The 20,784-nt window shown below is 42.0% G+C and overlaps 1 protein-coding gene across 3 annotated transcripts in view; it reads right to left on the bottom strand.

Annotated features, from left to right (window-relative positions):
- GFPT1 (glutamine--fructose-6-phosphate transaminase 1) overlaps nucleotides 1-20,122 on the bottom strand; it is a 42,478-nt gene extending 22,356 nt beyond the window's left edge. For 2 of the 3 annotated variants that reach the window (XM_072148875.1, XM_072148877.1), the window contains exon 1: nucleotides 8,050-8,203. In XM_072148875.1, the coding sequence (XP_072004976.1) occupies nucleotides 8,050-8,056 (7 nt within the window). In that variant the 5' untranslated portion in view covers nucleotides 8,057-8,203. Of the gene's footprint in view, nucleotides 1-8,049; nucleotides 8,204-20,085 lie in introns of those variants that run through there. The other variant, XM_072148876.1, reaches the window with a different exon arrangement.
- Nucleotides 20,123-20,784: the final 662 nt, after the last annotated feature.

The following is a 20,784-nucleotide window of genomic DNA, read 5'->3' as shown; positions in this document are numbered from 1 at the left end:
TCAAGACTCAAGAATCCATTTTTCGGGAACCTGAACACTACTGTTACCTGGAGATCTCAGGACGTATCACACAGGAACTGGTCAGGGTGGAAATTCAGGTCAGGGCGGTCTGCCGAGGAGGAGTGTGACGTGACAGAATAAGAGGATTTCAGAAACATCACAAAGACAACAGGTGACCCACCTATGACAATTGTCACCTCAGGGCAGCCATTACTGGCGTCTACTTATTCTCTGGACTACACAGAGATTTCGAAAAATTGTACATTCCCCCTTAGACCATGAAGCCAGCACATAGATAAAGGTACATAGAATACAGTCTATAGTGGAGAAATATATTGCAAGTTGATTAAAGGTTTAACTATTACTGGTCGCACTTCTCTCCTTTACTACTACCAGTTGCAATCTGGGACTCATCTCTTACTGCTATAAGTATAATACTGGGTCTCACCTTTACTACTATAGATAAATTAGTTGGGCCTCACCTTTATGCAATGTGTTATATACTGGATCTTAAAGTAAACCTACAATGAGGAATCAGAAGTAGATGTGATGGTAGATTCCTCCTGCTGCCTCTGCCCTAATCTGTAATTAAATAATCCTGGAACCAAACCTAATTTTATTTTAGTAATATGTAAATTAACTGCAAAGGCTACTGGGGCGTGTACAGAAGCCTCTGCAGTTAATTTACATATTACTGTAATAAAGTTTTGAATAAATTAGGTTCCAGGATTATTAAATTACAGATTAGGGCAGAGGCAGGAAGGAAGAACCTACCATCAGATCTACTTCTTATAGCAGATTCCTAATAGTGGGGTCATTTACTAAGGGCCCGATTCACGTTTTCCCGACGTGTTACCCGAATATTTCCGATTTGCACAGATTTTCCCTTTATTACCCCGGGATTTTGGCGCACGCAATCGGATTGTGGTGCATTGGCATGCACGCGACGGAAATCGACGGGCGTGGCCAAACGAAAACCCACGGATTCGGAAAAACCGGAGCATTTAAAAAAAATAAATAAAAATGTGTCGCGGAACTCGCGCTTACCTTCACCAGGTATAGGCTCGTGCATTCCAGCGACATCTGGTGGACGGCGGAGGAACTTCCTTAGCGAATCGCCGGAAGACCCGAATCCACCGCACACAACGCGCCGCTGGATCGCGAATGGGCCGGGTAAGTAAATCTGCCCCAGTATGTTTCCTTTACGCTAATAAGTTGTCAGCTGGGTCTCATCTTTACTACTAGTAGTTGTAAGCTGGAAGTCATCTGTATCTACTATGTACTGAACGCTGGGTCTCACCTTTACTACTAGGAGTTGTAAGCTGGATATCATCTGTATCTACTATGTACTGAACGCTGGGTCTCACCTTTAAACATACACCTTGAATATTGGACCTCACATTTAATACTAGGGGTTGAAGACCGCTACAGAGCTGAATAAGGAGGATTGTGTTACAGATATAAAGTGATGAACAGAGGACTAAGGTCTATTATAAAGAGTTAATTATTATAAACGGCGTGGCCTATTGGTGACACTGTACCTTTTGATAAGATCATGATATCGTTTTTTTTTGGCTAACATTGAAGGGATAAGATATTCAGCGTTGATTTATGTCGGATGAATGGAGCATTTGTAGAAAAGTATAGAACAAATCTGCCTGGTGTAAGAGGCCCCTCTCAAGTGCTCCTTATCTTTGGCCTCTGATTTGATTCCAGTCTAGAAGAGTCTGCTCCAGTTATGGGAAAGTTTCCAGTATGACAGGCGTATATGATCACTGGGCTCCCCCAGGGAAGGCCTCGCAAATCACTCACCCTGCGGTCACTTATCACAATAATGACTTCACTTTCTCCGGAGAACGCCCGTCTGATCTGCACATTATAGGCATTAGACAGCGATAACACGAGATTAAAAGGGCAACCACAGACTAATGAAAATCTATAAAGGCAAAACTGCTCCCTAAAGGGGAATCCTAATTATATCCTACAGGAAATACACTGTTATAATCCCTGGTGCCCTCCTGTAGTATAAATATAGTAGTATGGAAGAATAGAAGGAGAACCAAAAGTAGTGGTATGGGTAATTGGAGGAGGAGGAGCATCCCTTCCAACAGTCCTCGATCCTGCAGGAAAATCCCCGTTTTTGAGCTGTGCCCAGCCAAGCGGGAGGTATGTCTCCGGCAGGGTCGGATTAAAGGAGCGGCTCCCGGGGCTCGAGCCCCTGGGCCCCCACCACTTTCACCTTTTTAAGGGGCCCCCACCAGTTTCCAACCGTCAGTGAGACACAGCTGCCATCACTGGGGGAGAACGCCGATGCACTGTTTTGGCGCATCTCCCCCAGCGATGGCAGTGTCTTCAGTGGACGGCGGCTGCCCGAGGAGCAAGGAAGAGCCTGCAGCATTGTGGGATCACTGGAAGGAAAGGTGAGGCAAGTATGAAGTTTATTATTTTGTGGCCATTTTCTACAGGGGACTGGTGGCTGTATACTTCAGAGTCTGGCAGGCTATATACCACAGGGGGATGGCAGGCTATATACTACAGCGGGCTGGCAGGCTATATACTTCCAAAAACATTGTTGGAAAGGCCCCCACCAATTTTCGCCCAGAGGCCCCCACCACCCTTAATCCATCCCTGATATCTGGAAAGAACTGATCACAGTGATAGTGCAGAGAGCCAGCAGTTTTATCCCAGTGCCTCTACTGTGTGATTATTTTACTGTGGGGGCACAATAAGCACGGGAGGAGTAGGAAGAAGAGGGGCAAAAGTAGTAGTATAGGGAGGTGAGGTAGTGGTAGAGGCAAAAGTGATAGAAGTATTAGAAGGAGAGGTAGTGGTAGAGGTAATAGTAGTACCATTAGGAGAAGAGGTAGTGGTAGAGGCAATAGTAATAGTAGTACCATTAGGAGAAGAGGTAGTGGTAGAGGCAATAGTAGTAGTAGTCTATTAGGAGAAGAGGTAGTGGTAGAGGTAATAGTAATAGTAGTATAAGGAGAAGAGGTAGTGGTAGAGGCAATAGTAGTAGTAGTAGTCTATTAGGAGAAGAGGTAGTGGTAGAGGCAATAGTAGTAGTAGTACTATTAGGAGAAGAGGTAGTGGTAGAGGCAATAGTAGTAGTAGTAGTCTATTAGGAGAAGAGGTAGTGGTAGAGGCAATAGTAGTAGTAGTACTATTAGGAGAAGAGGTAGTGGTAGAGGCAATAGTAGTAGTAGTCTATTAGGAGAAGAGGTAGTGGTAGAGGCAATAGTAGTAGTAGTAGTCTATTAGGAGAAGAGGTAGTGGTAGAGGCAATAGTAGTAGTAGTACTATTAGGAGAAGAGGTAGTGGTAGAGGCAGTAGTAGTAGTAGTACTATTAGGAGAAGAGGTAGTGGTAGAGGCAATAGTAGTAGTAGTCTATTAGGAGAAGAGGTAGTGGTAGAGGCAATAGTAGTAGTAGTACTATTAGGAGAAGAGGTAGTGGTAGAGGCAGTAGTAGTAGTATTAGAAGGAGGATGAGGATGAATACTAGTAGTATTAGGAAATGCAATAGTAGAGGTAGTAGAATTGAACAGTAGAATAGAAACCAAGTGCCCAAGGACAAAAGCAGGTGTGTCCCTGTGTACAGATCGCAGGTGTCGGCGTGCCTTCCTTATGGTAGGCCACATTCCAATTACCTGACACAATTATCACACTGACCTTTATTACAACCACTATTATAGGTGTCTAATTGTTTTATACTACATTTAAGGGCCATTACACTTATATATGAGATATTATTGGATTATCTTGGATTACACCCAAATAACTGGACTTTGCTTTAAAAAAAAGGAAGGTGCCACCAGTGCCTACAGGTTATGTTTGGTATTGCAGCTCACCCATCTCAGCTTAGAAATGTTGATGGCCTTTCCTTAGTCCTATCTGATAGATGTGGTCATCACTCAGATCAGCTTTTCTTCACAACAGGAAGCAGACAGCTCCTTTCTCTGTGTAGTGGCTAAACCAAGTCACTGCAGCTTTGTTCCTATTTATTACAACATAAAGTGATCTGCAGTAACCTGGTCTGACCACTACATCAAGAACTGATCTGTCCACTTCTAAAAACCCTCTGATTATTAGTATATTTCCGTAATTTTAGGACTGGGGCAGCACAGTGGCTTAATGGTTAGCAGTACAGCCTTGCAGCACTGGGGACCTGGATTCAAGTCCCAGGGTCAACATCTGCAAAGAGTTTGGATGTTTCTCCGTGTTTGCATGGGTTTCCTCCAGGTCCCCTGGTTTCCTCCCACACTCCAAAACATATTGGTAGGTTGATTGTGAGACCCTATGGGGGACAGGGACCGATTTGGTGAGTTCTGTGCAGCACTGCGTAATCTGTGTGCACTATATAAATAAATGATTGTTATTATTACTCCTAACATCTCAATGAGATGCAAGTTATGACATGTTTTAATATCATTTGATATTATCTTTGTAGCTTTCATACACAGATGTGAAAAGAGATAAAGACTTCCAAAAACTTACAGCTGTAATACTAAAACTTGTTGTACCTCCAAGAACCAGCTGGAGAAATCTGGATTTTTTTTTTTTACTCTTAAGGGGCCTCAACTGTAAACACAGTCCACACTAACATACAGAGGCTCTCTTAAAGGCGATGTCTATCCATATTTGACGCGACTGATTGTGCAGATTTCCAATATTTGTTACTAAGGGAGATCTTCAATTTGCATTGCTATACATTATATGTAGGTAGAAGAGTCTTGGTCTAATAAAAGGTGTCTAATAAAAGTCAGGTTAAACTTTTATAGCTCAGTGTCGTATGACCCGCTGACATGTGCCGTGTTATCAGTCATACAACATCTCGAGGATTAAGAAACGCTCCATTATTTCCATCCTCCTGGGGTACAATGAGGTCCCTGTATCAGCACAAAGCTTAATGGACTGCAGAAGAAGAATGTACGTGCCCGGATAATGAAAGGCAGAAACTAAAGTTGAATGGAGGCGATTGATGTGGCCGACTAGGAGTAGTATCAGATTACATAGAGCACAAGACGTGATAGCGAGAGGTAGCCACAGTACCTTCCCTACAGTATGACGGAAATAGTTGTCATAAAAATCTCTGCACTCGCTCTTCCTGCTCTCAGATGTTTGCGTCAGGAGATCACTTAAAACACACATAGTGAACCGTGCAGGGCCAAAGGTCAATGGAAATATGGATTCATGAAAAGAAGGGTTATTAATGGGGGGGGGGGGGGGGGTGTCACAGATGTAAAAATAATTAGGTCCATCCTGCCAACTCTCACCACTGATAATAGGGATCTATTACCAATGATTGGGGGCTGAACTAACTTATTGCCCTAATGAGAACCAGCCCTGGTTGCATAGATACAACATCTATCCAAGATGTAAGGTCACCTAAGCTATACTCCCCCAAAGCCACCAAGATCATATCCATTTGCTCCATCAAGTAATGATGGGGGAGATGGCCACAAATTTTGTATCATCTTGTAAATAACATGCAGCCCCCCTATAAAATCTTAGGGCAAAATGAATATTAAAATAGAGAGGTTTATATGTTGGGAATAAGAAAAATCAGTACGATTTACAATTGAAGGCTTTGTAGCATCCACCCGATCAGATATTTAGCGCTTCTATGGTTCTCCAAATTCGCTTTAATCTTCCGCCACTAGAGCGTCGATTATTGCGAGATCATTGTGTCTGTGACACCCTTAATACATGATTATCTAGTGGTAACACTGCCAAAAGCTGACTGGGTCATTCTGGTTTATCAACTATTTTGGATTCTGGGAAATCTGCCTTCAAGAAGTCAACCAAGCATGTAAAGGCTTCTCAACCATATAGGACTTTTGGAGACACAACAGTCATGGTGACCCAACTGGTAGTCATTTATGGCTGGTCATAAATTAAACTCTTAACAGTGAAAGGGGATATCCATCATTGCAACCCATTCCCTTTAAAGGTCATATGGATATCATAAAGGGGAATTCCCATTATGGGACTAGGTTAAGTACATAGTCAAATATGGCTCCTAGTATTCCCAAAACACCCTACAGAATAAAAGTTTCACTCACATTAACAGCAAAGTAACCACTCCAATGACAATGACCAGTCTAAAGAAACAATCCACAATACAAGAGTAAACAGACCACAAGCGCAGACACCCCCTACTGGGACGACCCAAGCGTCTCAGATACAGATAACATTCTCATTTACATTATCAACAGCAAGTTTACATACAACACTGAAAAAAGATATGCAAAAAAGACCTTTATAAACACAAATGAAGAAAAAGTCAACAAAACAGAAAAGTCAACAATCAGTAATTAGGTCTTGGAGACTACAAGAAGGTCTGTTCCTGGTCAAACATCAACAATCCCACATCCTAGGAAACAGGATCTAGATAAGAGGCCACCACGTCTCCAACACTGTCTGCAACCAAACAATTACAGTACATGTAGTCATTTTTACTATGGTGTCTAATTATGTAGTCACTTAGGTATATCCCAAGTTCTGGGTGATGAGATGATAGTAATCGCTAGAAATATATCCCCCTATAGTGACCCTGTAAAGCCTAATTTGCAGGACTTTGATTGTGCAGATAAAGATTGAGTCAGCTCAATTTCTGGACCAGCAGCATATAAGATGAGGTTAAACACATTGTGGTAACTATAAGCTCCTAACAACTATGCCTCTACTACATGGTCTCTACCAGGTCAATAGTAGATACTGAATTTTGAAAGGGCAAAGCAAGTACCATTTGGTTTGCTAATAGTTCTATAAAATCATTGTCCCCAAAAAGGGGGGGGGATGCAAAAAAAAAAAAAAAAAATCATTACCATCAATACCATCTGGCATTCTTCATGCCAGCAACCTGACGGACCCCCAATATGGGCAAGCAGCTGTGAAATGCCCTAACAAGACACCTACCTGGGTATACAGTCAATTCATAGGCATGAGTTCACATACTTATTACCAATTACTGGATGCACTTGTGTTACAACCATACTGTATTGTAATTCTGCTTAATTATGGCAATTACGATAGCTCCCAAGTGGAAAGAAAACAAACCGCACATTGTGTAGTTCAATAAAATGGACAACCAAAAGGTGAGAAAACACCTACCAACAGACGTGTGATAGTCTAGAATATACAAAAACTTCAGGAATATTTCCAAATCTTCAACCAGGAAGCCAAGAAAACATGACCTGTCTGTCCTGATCCATCACATCAAAGACCAAGAGAGTGAGGGATACAATGTTGCAAGTTTATAAACATCCATGTATCCAGTGTTTACTAAGCAATAACAGTCATACAAAACATCTGATGTACAGGACACAAAACAATGGGATGGCCCAACACAGGAGCATCTGATGGACCCAACACAGGAGCATCTGATGGACCCAACACAGGAGCATCTGAGGGACCCAACACAGGAGCATCTGAGGGACCCAACACAGGAGCATCTGAGGGACCCAACACAGGAGCATCTGAGGGACCCAACACAGGAGCATCTGAGGGACCCAACACAGGAGCATCTGAGGGACCCAACACAGGAGCATCTGAGGGACCCAACACAGGAGCATCAGAGGGACCCAACACAGGAGCATCAGAGGGACCCAACACAGGAGCATCAGAGGGACCCAACACAGGAGCATCAGAGGGACCCAACACAGGAGCATCAGAGGGACCCAACACAGGAGCATCAGAGGGACCCAACACAGGAGCATCTGAGGGACCCAACACAGGAGCATCTGAGGGACCCAACACAGGAGCATCTGGAGGAATAAATCATCACATAGACATAAAATATGACATGAAATATATGTCTAGAGGGAGAATAAGATAATTTTGTGTGTAGATATATAAATATGGTGACTATAATGACAGTATCAGCAGGGCAGTGACATGGATTATGATAATCAGCATCATGTGAGATCTCCATGGCCGGCAGAGGATGTAAGAGCCGGGAGGGTTAAGATGCTGCGGAGCCCTTGAAGGGTGAGTCCAGGGATGGCACAGATTCATGACAGGACACAAGGAAGTGTCTGCATACTCACCACACATGCTGCTTGTTCCTCTGTAGCCGCTCTCTAGGAGATGACACTATCTTAGACTCAGTCTGCAGCAAGTACAGCCTCACCGACCCTACATAAGGACCACAACCGTGCTCTGACGTCACTACTGGCTTCCCATTGGTCACCTCTCCGCTCGTCAATCCTGCCGGCATTCTCTATTGGGCACTCCCCTCATCTTCGTCCCGCCTCCTGCACCGATTCTACCGCTTATTGGTAGAAGGGATGGGAAGGCGTGGTTTTCTGTTGGCAGGAGTGACGTGGCCGGATCCAACTCTGAGAAGCCACCGATCGAGCGATGACTCCGCAGCGTGGGCGTGGCCGAGAGCACTGGACGGGCGGGAATCTGACGTCACGGGCGGGGCTAGTGTTAACCCTCTCTGTGCGACAGACCAATTACCTCAGGGCTCTCCATACATCTATAATGGAGGCAGCAGACTGTATACTACACGTACAATAACGTGGAGACCAGTTATTACATTCATGATAATACACTGGATTCACTGATAATACATAGGACAAACCATAATATTAAATCCACTGATAAAAGAGCGAAATGGCCTAAATTTTCTGTCGTCAAAATGTCTCCAAATTGTCGCATTTTCCAATGATAACACAATTTGTGCTCTTCTCTTTGAGTGGGTGCAGTAGTGGATTATAATAAAGGGCGGTTTAGGCAGTAGCCATCAAATTTTATACAAAGAAGGACCTTCATCCATGAAATATACATGTACAAAAGAGCCATTTCAGGACCTTTGAAGGTCCTCCAAAGCTCCTGAAACCGCAGATTGAAAGCAGGCAGAATGGACGTATCCTCCAGATTTGTAGGGGCTATAATATTCATACACCTCAGGGCCCATGTCTATCAATCCACCCCTGAATGAGTGACCCATTTCACTTTTTACTTTAGACAACTTAAGGCATATGCACCCGACAGCGAAAATTGCCTATGTGTCGCACGTTTTTCGAACATGGCTTCACTTATTCCTATACGTATTAATAGATCGGTATCTACAGATGTTATATTAATGGACTGTGTGACACTGTCCTAGTCAGAACCATATTGCACACCTTATCATTGATGTAAAAATGGATGCCAGACTGAAGGGTATACGCCGTGAAGTAAAACAGATATTAATATCCTTTTTCATGGCCAATTTTGACGACATCTGTGTGCAGGTAGCCTTACTCCGGATTCATCATGTACTTTATTTCGCAGCGCAGACACCAGGGGTGTAACTTGAGGGGGTGCAGAGGGTGCGGTCGTACCTGGGCCCAAGAGGCTTAGGGGGCCCATCATTTATCACTTTATCATATGAGAAGACTAGTACTATAAACCATACATTATAGTCAGGGGCCTAGCACAGACTTACACTGGGGCCCATCAGTCGTGGACACCCACCTTGGTGCGACACCATGCGCTCACCAGGTTTCATTGACCTCAATGCAGGTCAGATCACGGCCCCCAATACGATCGTGTGAAAGTGAAAGAAAAAATATTTTTGGGGGACTTTTAATTTTAAAAAAATCACAATCGCAGTGATTTAAAAGTAATGTTCATTGGTCCAAGAAGGCCACTCATTGGCCCTCTGACCCTTGGAACTTCCGGCCAAGCGAAGGCACCAAATTATTAAAACCACTTTAGATTTAGATCTGTGTAATGTAAAGGTCAGGGACCCCTTACATAACTAAGTAACCATGTCGATCCTAATGGTCTGTAGAGACCTTAGAGAAGCTAGAACCAGGCCAATATTCGATGGACATAACATTACTAAGAGAACTTTTTGTCAAGAAATGCAACAGAGGAGATCTTAAAGAGAATCTGTCAGGGCCATTTGGGACATTACAAAGGTCCTTATGGTCCATAGTGTTCCAAATCATCCTATATCATGTTATACATATTCGCAGACGTATGTCTAGTGCACCTTTTCGTGACTCATCTCTGGTCTTCTCAACATCTGCGTGTTGCTTCAATGAATAGGGTGTAGTACAACCTGGTTTCATTCACAGGAAAACCAGGGTGTACTACAGTATCTTTACTGAATGACTGTGCCAGCTCCCAGAGTTGCAGACTAAGGCCGGCGGCACACGTGGCATTTTGAACCTGCTTTTGGGCCGTTTTTAAGCAAAAAAACAGGTTCAAAACGCCACATGTGCCACCGGCCTAAGGTAAGTTTTGGGCCACTAAACAACCAGTCCATTAGAACTTGTCTGTGGGTGGTTTAGTGTCCCAAATTATCCTGACAGGTTCCCTTTAAACTCCTGGTGCAAAGCTGGCTTAGGAAGAATGGCGACTCTTTTCCTTACCCTTTTCTCCTTATGTCTAAATCTTGTTCTAAAATTCTATTAAGTAGAGAAGAATTGCCCTTTGCGGTGGATGACAATTTGGGAATAGTGTGTCATAAATCAAGATTGTACATGGTGTTCCCTATTCCACAGGCAAAAACCTACAAAACAGCACATTTTTTGTATTGGTCTTTGGAAACTCGGAAAAGAAAAACTAAAGGGAACTGCTAAAGCTTTGAGGTTGTAGGTAAGGGTTGTACAGGAACAAAAATTGTGCTGTGCTACTTAGTGTACCACAATCTAGAGTACGAGGTCTTTAGCCTTAATACTTTTCCCAATCACGCTGTGGCAAGGAATTACAGAAACATTTCGTTTTTGGATGTCATAAAGTCACATACAGTCCACTTTTAGAAATCCATATTTGGGTGGTGGTGGTGGGGGGGGGGGTCTGTACCCCATTCAAGGAGACATCTTTACTAGTGATGAGCACCACACATGGATGGTTCAGCACCCACAAGCCCATTTTTGTCAGGTTAGCTGCCCTGTTATTACCCCCATTTTTCATGCCTTTACCCCTTACATCTTTCATTTTACAGCCATTTTTGGGTGTTAACATTTGGGTTACGATTGACTTGAATAAGAATCGTGTTGTGGGTCAAGTTCGGGGTCAAGTCCAGGTCCCGAACCAATTTCTTTTTCCAAATGTTCGAGAGAAACCGTCAAACCTGAATTTTTACAAAATTAAAAAACTCGTTCATCAAGCAATGCACAAAAGATGTTGATACGTTCAATGCCATTATATGTTATGATATGGTGCGATATTTATTTATTTTATTTGCTATGTACAAAAGGCTAATCTTTTTCTTCACGACCCCCTGGCTGTCTCTGGTGTTGTCTGGTAAATTACCATGATTTTGTATATATATGGGTGATACATAGTGCCTTATTTCTTATGATTGCTATGTAGGAAAAGTTTACTATACTGTTGTGTTACCATGCACCTTATGTAGCTGATTCCCTTTGGGAGCTCTTATTGTACATTCATCAACACCAGACAAGATTTGTTGTAGCCAGGGTGGTTTTCTTGGGATGACTTGGACACTTTTCATCCCATTGAGTCCTGTTTTGTGTACTTGTTACACGTTTTAAGTGTTTTTAAATTGGTCAGTGTTTGTCAAAATTGCATATGTGTAAATAAAGTTTGATATTTTGTTTATAGTTTGGTTGTCTTGACACGCTTTCTTCTTGTATACAATTGCTGAAATGAAGTAAAGGACCAACTTGAAAAAAAAAAATGTCTGCAATGCCAGTTCAAGGTTTGCGTAGCAAAGGAAGTTAAAATGCCTAATTAAATGGCTCTTATGAAAAACTTCACGTTGCATCAGAAGCTAATACAGGTGGTCCCCTACTTAAGAACACCTGACTTACAGACGACCCCTAGTTACAAACGGACCTCTGGATGTTGGTAATTTCTTGTACTTTAGTCCTCAGCCATAAAAAACAGCTGTAACAGTTATCACAGGTGTCTGTAATGAAGCTTTAGTGTTAATCCTGGTTCTTATGACAACCCAACATTTTTTAAATCCAATTGTCACAGAGACCAAAAAAGTTCTGGCTGGGATTACAATGATAAAATATACAGTTCCGACTTACATACAAATTCAACAGACCTACAGACCCTACCTTGTATGTAACCCGGGGACTGCCTGTATGTCATTTGTCGAATAAAACATAAATCTAATCAGTCAAAATAAGATGATGAGAAAACTCTGCCATAAACCAGTGATCTTGGAGTAGGACTAAAAGGGGTGAGGATTGTTACCTTGTTCGGACTTGTTGTTGATCACTAACCCCCCAATTACTATATAGCACAAAATATACCACATCCACCAGCTGTAAAAAAGTAAAACAGCCATTATAAACTAATATATATACATATATATATAATGGTTTAGTGATAGAAGCACGCACACCGGCATGTAAAACGATTGTCACACCCCTGGTTGTTTAGGGTTACTAAGTTGAATCACATTCGGTTTCTTGGATAAATTCTTCAACTTAGACAACATGGAGCCAAAATGATTCAATTTCATATGGAAATGAACTGCACCGTTTCTATTGTGAATCAGGGCTTTTCATTCAATTACAGGTTAAGGCATTTAATCTAGTAGTAATTCAGTGATATACAGACGAGGGTTATACAAACAGACAATAATGGTAGAATGGGATAATTTACATTTCAAAAGGTTTGAATATAAATGAAAGTCGGCACTATTGTTAAGTAAGTCTAATTGGATCACACAGCAATCTCAGTAACCTATATGTTCTCCAATCCTGAGTACCCTCAATAACTACTATTGTTTTCCCAAATCCATCAGTCCTTTGTAGTGACTATGGCACAGAACTTGCTGAGGTCAACGATGTGCCAAAAGAGTAGGTAAGTTCAATGTGTTTTCCAAACTAAAAATATTGAAGCGCTATCCTAATGATGCAATGGCGGATCTTCATATGGAGTGATGCCCGGGGTTTTTGGCTTCCCAGGGCCCATACCCGGGCCCTATATGAAGCCAGGTTAAAAAAAAAAAGCTATACTCACCTCCAGCTTCTTCTCCCTATGGCTCCGTCTTCTCCTTTCTGCCCGCGCACATACACTATGACGTGGCGGGGTCGCAGCTGTGTGAAATCATAGTGTTGTGTGTGACAGAGGAGGAGAATACGGAGCCATGGGGAGAAGATGCTGGAGGTGAGTATAGCTCAAAGTGGACATTTCTGTAAAAGGAGGGGTGCTGCTGTCAACATTTCATTAATTGGAGGCCTTCTGTTGTAGCCATTTCATTAAAAGGGTGCTCTGCAGTGGCCATTTTATTAAAGGGGGGCTCTGCTGTGGACATTTCATTTATGGGGGGGGGGTTGTTCTGCTGTAGCCATTTTATTAAAGGAGGGATCTTCTGTGGACATTACATTAAAGGGGGCTCTGCTGTGGACATTTCATTAAAGGGGGGAGCTCTGCTGTGGCCATTTCATTTAAGGGGAGTCTGCTGTGGACTTTTCTGTAAAGTGGGGCTCTGCTGTAGACACTTAATTAACTTGGGCCCTGCAGTGGCCATTTCATTAAAGGGGGGCTCTTCTGTGGACATTACATTAAAGGGGGCTCTGCTGTGGCCATTTCATTAAAGGGGGGCTCTGCTGTGGAAATTTCTATAAAGGGGGCTCTGCTGTGGACATTTCATTAAAGAGGGGCTCAGCTGTGGATATTCCTTTAAAGAGGGGCCAGTAATGGCTGTAGAGGTGTCGTTGGGCGATTAAGTGGAGATCAAGCATTGGGGCACGAGGGTGGTTGGGAGCTGGGGGGGGGTCTAGTCGTGTGAACACTTCTATACCCCCACTACTATAAACCTTTATCCTCTCTGTCCACACTTCTAAACTACCATTAAGCTCTGTACTCTATTCCTATGTACTGTTGCTCCCCTCTCATATACTATGGACCCCATGTTTCACCTCTTCAATAAATTTATATGATATACTGTAAGTTTCTTGCAAAAATCTTGGCAGGGATAAGAAAAAATAAAAGTAAAAACTAATTTCCCCTCTGTACACCCTAAGCAAAGGCCCTCAAAGGTCTAATGGCAAATATGCCTGAGTCCTACTATCATTTCTATCGGGCTACCAAGATGGTGATCTTGTCCAACCCCACAGAAAGGCAGTGTCTAGACCCAACACACAACAGTTCCATGAATGGAGCGGTTATGTGCATGTCTGACCTGCTCTATTCTTTTGGGATGCAACAGGGGTACAACAGACCCCCTGGGGGTTGGGGATAACTTATTGTGACAGGGAAACAGCCTTTAAGGTAAAATGATGGTTGGGGGGCAGTCTATAGTTTGGTACAGGTTAAATCATTAAAGTCAGGAACTACATTAAACCTGCCAACTGTCCCGGATCCAGCTGGACAATCTTGTATCATTGGCTCTGTCCCAGGATATCACCTGTATCGGCATCCAAATTACAGTAATGATGTAGAGAGCTTTCTGCTCCCAACTCTATCTCTGTGCCTCTGCTGTGTGTAGCAGAACCGGCAGGCGCAATGTGATGATGTAATCTGTCTGCCTATTTTTATTACTGCACACAGCAGTAACTGGTGAGGGGAAAAGAGAGCTGCTGCGGGGGATCGGAGAGGGCTGAGTCTCTGTGTTTATGATTTTGTAGTAGTAAGAATAAAGGAGAGTATGAAGGGGATCTTCTGGGGGAGGCCACATTATGAAGGGAAGCTGGATGGGGGGCACAGTATGAAGGTGAGCTGCTGGGGGGGGGCACAGTATGATGGTGAGCTGCCTAGGGGGGGGGGGGGGCACAATATTTAGGAGAGCTGCTAGGGGTGCACAGTATAAAGGGCAGCTGCTGGGAGGGCACAGTATGAAGGGGCGCTGCTTGGGGGCAATATAAAGAGGAACTGCTGGGGAAGGGGCACAATATGAGGGGGTACTGGTGGTACAATATCTTGGAGAGTCTTGAGCACAATATCAGGGGAGCCTGAATAAGAGGGTTACACAATGCGAGGGGGGGGCACAATTTCAGGGGGGGGGGCGGACACAATGTGACATGGACGTAGGGGGGACACAAAGTTAGGGCAGATGGGGTCACAAAGGGGGATTATACTGTGTGGGGGTTGAGTAAGGGGCAGGAAAAAGGTGTGGCATTTGGCCAAAAAAACTTCAGCTACCAGTGCCACTTCTATTGTAGCTCTTTCATCATTCCAAAAGTTGGGAGATATGCCACTGTGATGATAACCAGTCGTACGAGACTGAAAAAACTGTTTGGACGGTGCTTTGGTTGTGACCTCTCATAGTAAGGATTCTTCATTTACACTACAACAGTGCATTTACATTTTGGGTTTTCCCAGCAGCAAGATCCCACTGATCAGCTCTACTCCAGACCCTCATCAGTCTGATTTAAATTTATGGGATGATTTTTTTATGTATTTTGTTATATTTAGGTATTTATGTATTTGTTATTTTAGGTTTTTTTTCATCAATAAAATGTCAAGAAACTGCAGAATACTAAAAACAAGCACATTTATTGACCAATAAATTCATATGAAAGATAAAGTATTCCCTTGGAGCGTACCCTAAAAGGGTCACCTATCACAGCGTTTTTTTTGCAAAGTTTAAACATTCTGCATATTTCTTTACACACTCTGGGGAACATATACAAGTATCCAAAGTTCTATAGGAAAGAGACTAAAATATACACAAAGCACAGTATGGAGGGCGTACATAACCTCCAGAGGATTATTTTTACATATCATTTATGTAATGAGAGTCACATATTGTACAAAGGGCATTCCCGGAAAGTATACAGAAAGACTGCACATGTATAGAAGAATGTTTATCTAATAGGCATAAAAGCCAAAATGAGCATTAATAACAACTAGTAATTGTGGTGGCCTTGTCAGTGATTGATAGCTTTTGGTGTATACACAAGTCATATCACTGTCCAGCTCTATAACATGCTACCTACAGGTAAGACACTGTGTACAATCTTCTCAGCTCCTCCTGCTCTATAACATTCTACCTTGTTTAATCTATTTTCTGTGATTGAGGTGGCCGCCCTCTTGTTAACAGCATTTAGAGATTTGCTTTACAGCAGCCACATGGACCATAAACATGTCTGGAGTCTGGAGATTGAGGTTCATTGAGGTTTTTGCGAATGTGACCTGTGTAAAGGTCATTCTGCAGGGAGGCGATAAACTGTAACCATCGCCTATTGAGATAAGAAACTGACTGCTTAAAGGAAATCTATGATCAAAATAAAGCGTGATAAACCAGGCTCACTTACTCATAGATCCAGGCACTGTGATTGTGGTAATCTTCTTATATTTGTTATTCATGGCCTCCTTCCTTCTAAAAATCTATTTTTATAAGTATGCTATCAGCCTGAAGGGCTCCTGGGGACGTTACTAGAGCTTCTCCCAGCTGCTGCTTCAAAGGATGTGGCATCATGTAGGAGCACGTTCACCTCCAATTGCGTGCGATTACAGTAGGCAGAGAGAGGGGGGTGTGCTGAAGGAGGGTGAGACAGTGTAACAGCCTGTGAAGCTACAGCAAAGATTCTGGAAACACTCCCAGAGCTCTTCTGGCTCATTAACATAATTGTAAAAGTTGAAATAAGAAGGAAGGAGGCCATGGATAACAGATATTAGAAGATTACCACAGTCACAGTTAATGGATCTATGAGTAAGTGTCCCTGGTTTATCATGATGGATTTTGATGGTAGATTTTCTTTTAAAGAAATCAACCACATTGTAGCCAGAGTTAAAAATTCATTTAAAAAAATCACCAAAAATTTTTAATAAATAACATAAAAATTGGATTTTAAAATTGCCTATTGTAAGACTGGCCATACATGGATGGCCATAAATCTTACAAAACGGGTGAATTTTCACACACACATAAATTCTTGGCTTTTCCCTGCATGTATGTGTTCTCAGTAGGATGAAATGAAAAACCCACTGCCATCTCCTATCTCTTTTGAAAATTTCTGTTCATAGATAATCTGGAAACCCTCAAACACATCAATCCACATTTACTAAAAACAGTGCAGTGTGCACTAAGTGCAGTTTGCCTGTGTAGTGTGCAAGGGGCGCCAGATTCAGGATTTCTGTCACCCGTTCTTCAGAATCTGGCGCCCCCTGCACTGCTCCGACAGAATGCACCACTTTTATTTTTTGGTGCACCTTTAACTTGAGGCGTGTGACACACTTCTGTCGGACACACTTCTACATGATAAATGTGGCGTACAGTCCAACGGAGCGCCCATTTCAGTGCAGAATTTTGAGTCGCGTTGGGTATAGTGCAGCGTGCGCCACAAATGTGTCTCGGACACTTCTTTAATACCTGTGCAAGCAGTTTGCACATGAAAGAACATGCAAAGTCCGACTGAAAACTGGTGCAGGGGCTTTAGTAAATCTGGGCCTTTGTTCCCTCAATTTTTGGAGTGTGTGCTATTCGTTGTTATAGAGCAGGTCCTATTCCTTCCTTTGTGGCTCATGCAGACTTTTTCATTGTCATTGGTGAATGATGCCCCAAAAAGCCGATAGGGGCAGCACGGTGGTTTAGTGGTTAGGATTACAGCCTTGGAGCGCTGGGGACCTGGGTTCAAGTCCCAGGGTCAACATCTGCAAATAGTTTGTATATTCAGTCCATGTTTAAGTGGGTTTCCTCCGGGTCCTTCAGTTTCCCCCCACACTCCAAAAACATACTGGTAGGTTGATTAGATTGTGAGCCCCATTGGGGACAGGGACTGATTTGGCAAGCTCTGTGCAGCGCTGCATAATATGTGTGCACTATATAAAATAAAGGAATTAAAGGAAGCTGATGCCACACAGGTCACAAATAATGGACCTCAGGTTCTGTGCATGTTCTCATATAAGAGATTCTTCTTTTGTAGATCCATAAAAATTTTCATAAAGATCAGTTTAATGCCCTGGGAATACATCCATATATAATTCAGAAATATGACTGATCATGTATATCATCAACACTCTTCTCAAGTGCACAGAGAGTAGCAAAAGGGATGAACAGTTGGGTTATGAGTAGACTTTTTGGAAAATGGGTGTCATTGGTGTCAATTGGTTGTTTGTCTATGGCAATAGGAGGTGATGGATGTCTGGATCAGGACATCTGTGACCTAATATAAGTGGAGAGATTATCTGGGCTTCCCGCCAAAGTCAAGGTCATGAGTTACTTAAATTCAACTGTGGTCCACCCAGGCTTTCCAGAAGAGTTAGGAAATTCCTTAGCCAATAGGATATTCCACAGTGGAATTGTATATAAGTGACCGGAGTTAATGTGTGTGTATAAGATGAGGGCATCACTTGTCACTTCCTGTCTGATGGGTGCACTCCCCGCTGTAATTAGATGGACCATTTGGAAATGATTGAGGTAATATTAAATGGTCTTTGTAGCTAATGAAAACCTTTTGGTTTTCTCTTTTTAGCTTTAGGGGTTGTGTTACATAAGTGATGTAAATATTCTTGATAATTTAATTATAACAAAAATAACAAAGTTTGGTGACAATAATTTGCTGTAATCTTATAAAAATATGAATATTTATTAAAATATACAAGAAAAAAAAAGATCTTATTTTGCCTGGAGAGTGCTGCAGATTTTGTTTAATTTGTGACAGACCACATTGTGACAGCGCTAAGAGAACAGCTGGTTGAGGACACCCACCAGTGCATAATATGGTCGTACTGCATATAACAATATACACAAAGTTATCATCACACAGTCTCCAGGGCTGATACCTAAAGACCTCTGCAGCTTTTCATGATTAAAACTGCTAAAATTCACTTTAAAGAACACAGTTTTCATAATTTTAATATTTTTTCACATAGAGGAACAATGATGAAAGCACAGTTATGGCTCACGGGATCGTCCCTCTCCATACAGGCAGTTGTCTGGTGTATCATACAGTAGATATGAGTTAACAACCTCTGCATTAAAGGGGTATTCCCATCTGGGCAATGACTTTTAGCTTAATCCATCTCCATATACTTACATTTCTTCTATTGGATGTTATTAAATAAATATGTAGCTGTGTAAAGATAATTTTCCATAAAGGGGAAAAAACATTAAATTAAATTCAAATGCCCCAAAGAGAATACCCCTTTAAGTGCATGTGCTGGTGGCGTAACTTGAGTGGGTGCAGATGGTGCGGTTGCAACTGGACCCCAGAGACTTAGGGGGCCCATAAGATATCACTTTCCCATATGAGAAGACTAGTACTATAAACATTATAGTCTGGGGCCTGGCACAGACTTTGCAATGGAGCCCATCAATTCCAGGTTACCCCACTCATTGGCTGACAGTTACCCATTGCTGGCCGCAGGCAGGGTTAATACAGATGAAATAATAAACACATTAGGTGCCCCTGCATCCCAAAATGCTTGATCTATAAAAATCTAAGTTTAATTATCAAATACATCACCATATGAGTATTAAATTAAAAAACAAAATGCAAATCTAGAGTAGTATTTCCATAATATTGTTCCAGATTTAGTATGACCACCACCTCTTTCACCCAGACATTTGACAGATCATATATGAAGTGGCCATAGGGACAAAAAAATGGATGACACTTACAGTACAAAATGTGTCACCTTTATGCCATATAAATAATAGCAGTGGAAAGTCATTTTTTTTAGCTCCATGGACGTTCGAGTGATCTGTGGTGGAAATAGACTGATCCAATGATCCAACCAAAAAGTTTTTGAGAACGAGTATAATCTATCTTCAACCAATTCTGCAGTTCCCCTTTTACGTTATTTTGTATGATCATTCTGAAATGACCACATAACATCTGAAGATCTGAACATTTATAACTTAAGTATTCCCCCCACCCGACCTATACACACTTGGCCAGACCAATTTACTAGCACATGGTCAAAATATTTTACCTCATTATATGCCCTTTTAGAATTTTTTAATACTTTCAGAGCTTTTTTTGAAGAAAGAATCCCTAAATGTAACTCTATAAATTCTTATGTAGTCTAAATCCAAGATCTGAGACCACACTGGGTATAAAGTGGGATTTAAATGAAAAGTTATGTGAACATAGCCCAAAACAATCCGATACTGATCGCAGCACCTGCAACTGAGACACCTGCTCCCGAAAGGGAAAGTATTAGGACAGAAATCTGCTCACCAGACAACACTTTAGCAGAAAATTCAGTACCTGGCATCGTCCTACGTCTTGTGTCGTAGATATCGGCGTGGGTTTACTCCTCTGAACAGCGAGAGAGTGTGTGTGTGTCCACAGTTGCAGGAATACATTAAGATCACATCCAAAAGATCCAAGTCTCCAGGGCCTCTGATGCAGTGTCTTAAGACTTCACTTCTGTTGAACTAAAATTAACTCTAGATGATCCAGGACTGTGTTTCCTAATATGTATTTTTATTATTATGGAATAAGTAGTAGGATACTGAATCTTCCCGGAACCACATTTTCACTGACACAAACTTTATATTTAAGTTGATTCACTTCCTGATGTTTGCAGTTTTGTTTTCTTTTATTCTTGACTCAAGTTGTAAAGTCAACTTCATTGCCAAAGATTCATGTAGTGCCTTAAAGGGTTTATCAAGTATTTTATTTTTTTTGTTATTCATCTACCCTTAGGGTAGACAATCAAAATTGGATCAATGGATGTCCAACACAAGGCATGCTTAGCCAGTCAGCTTCACTCCTTACCAAGCAAAGTGCTGTAAATTGTATAGCACTTAAAGCAAGTTCAATAAGTAACAAGCTTGTCACCAAAAGTAAATATGATTCTAGAGGCATGAAATTCCCACCAGATGTAGTTAGGAATCCAGTTGACACAGGCAAAAAAAAAATTAGGCCAGGTACAGAAATGACAGACACTATGAGAATTGACAC

This window comes from Engystomops pustulosus, chromosome 4 (assembly GCF_040894005.1).
Source record: "Engystomops pustulosus chromosome 4, aEngPut4.maternal, whole genome shotgun sequence".
NCBI lineage: Eukaryota > Metazoa > Chordata > Amphibia > Anura > Leptodactylidae > Engystomops > Engystomops pustulosus.
This window is presented reverse-complemented; position numbering and strand designations above follow the sequence as displayed.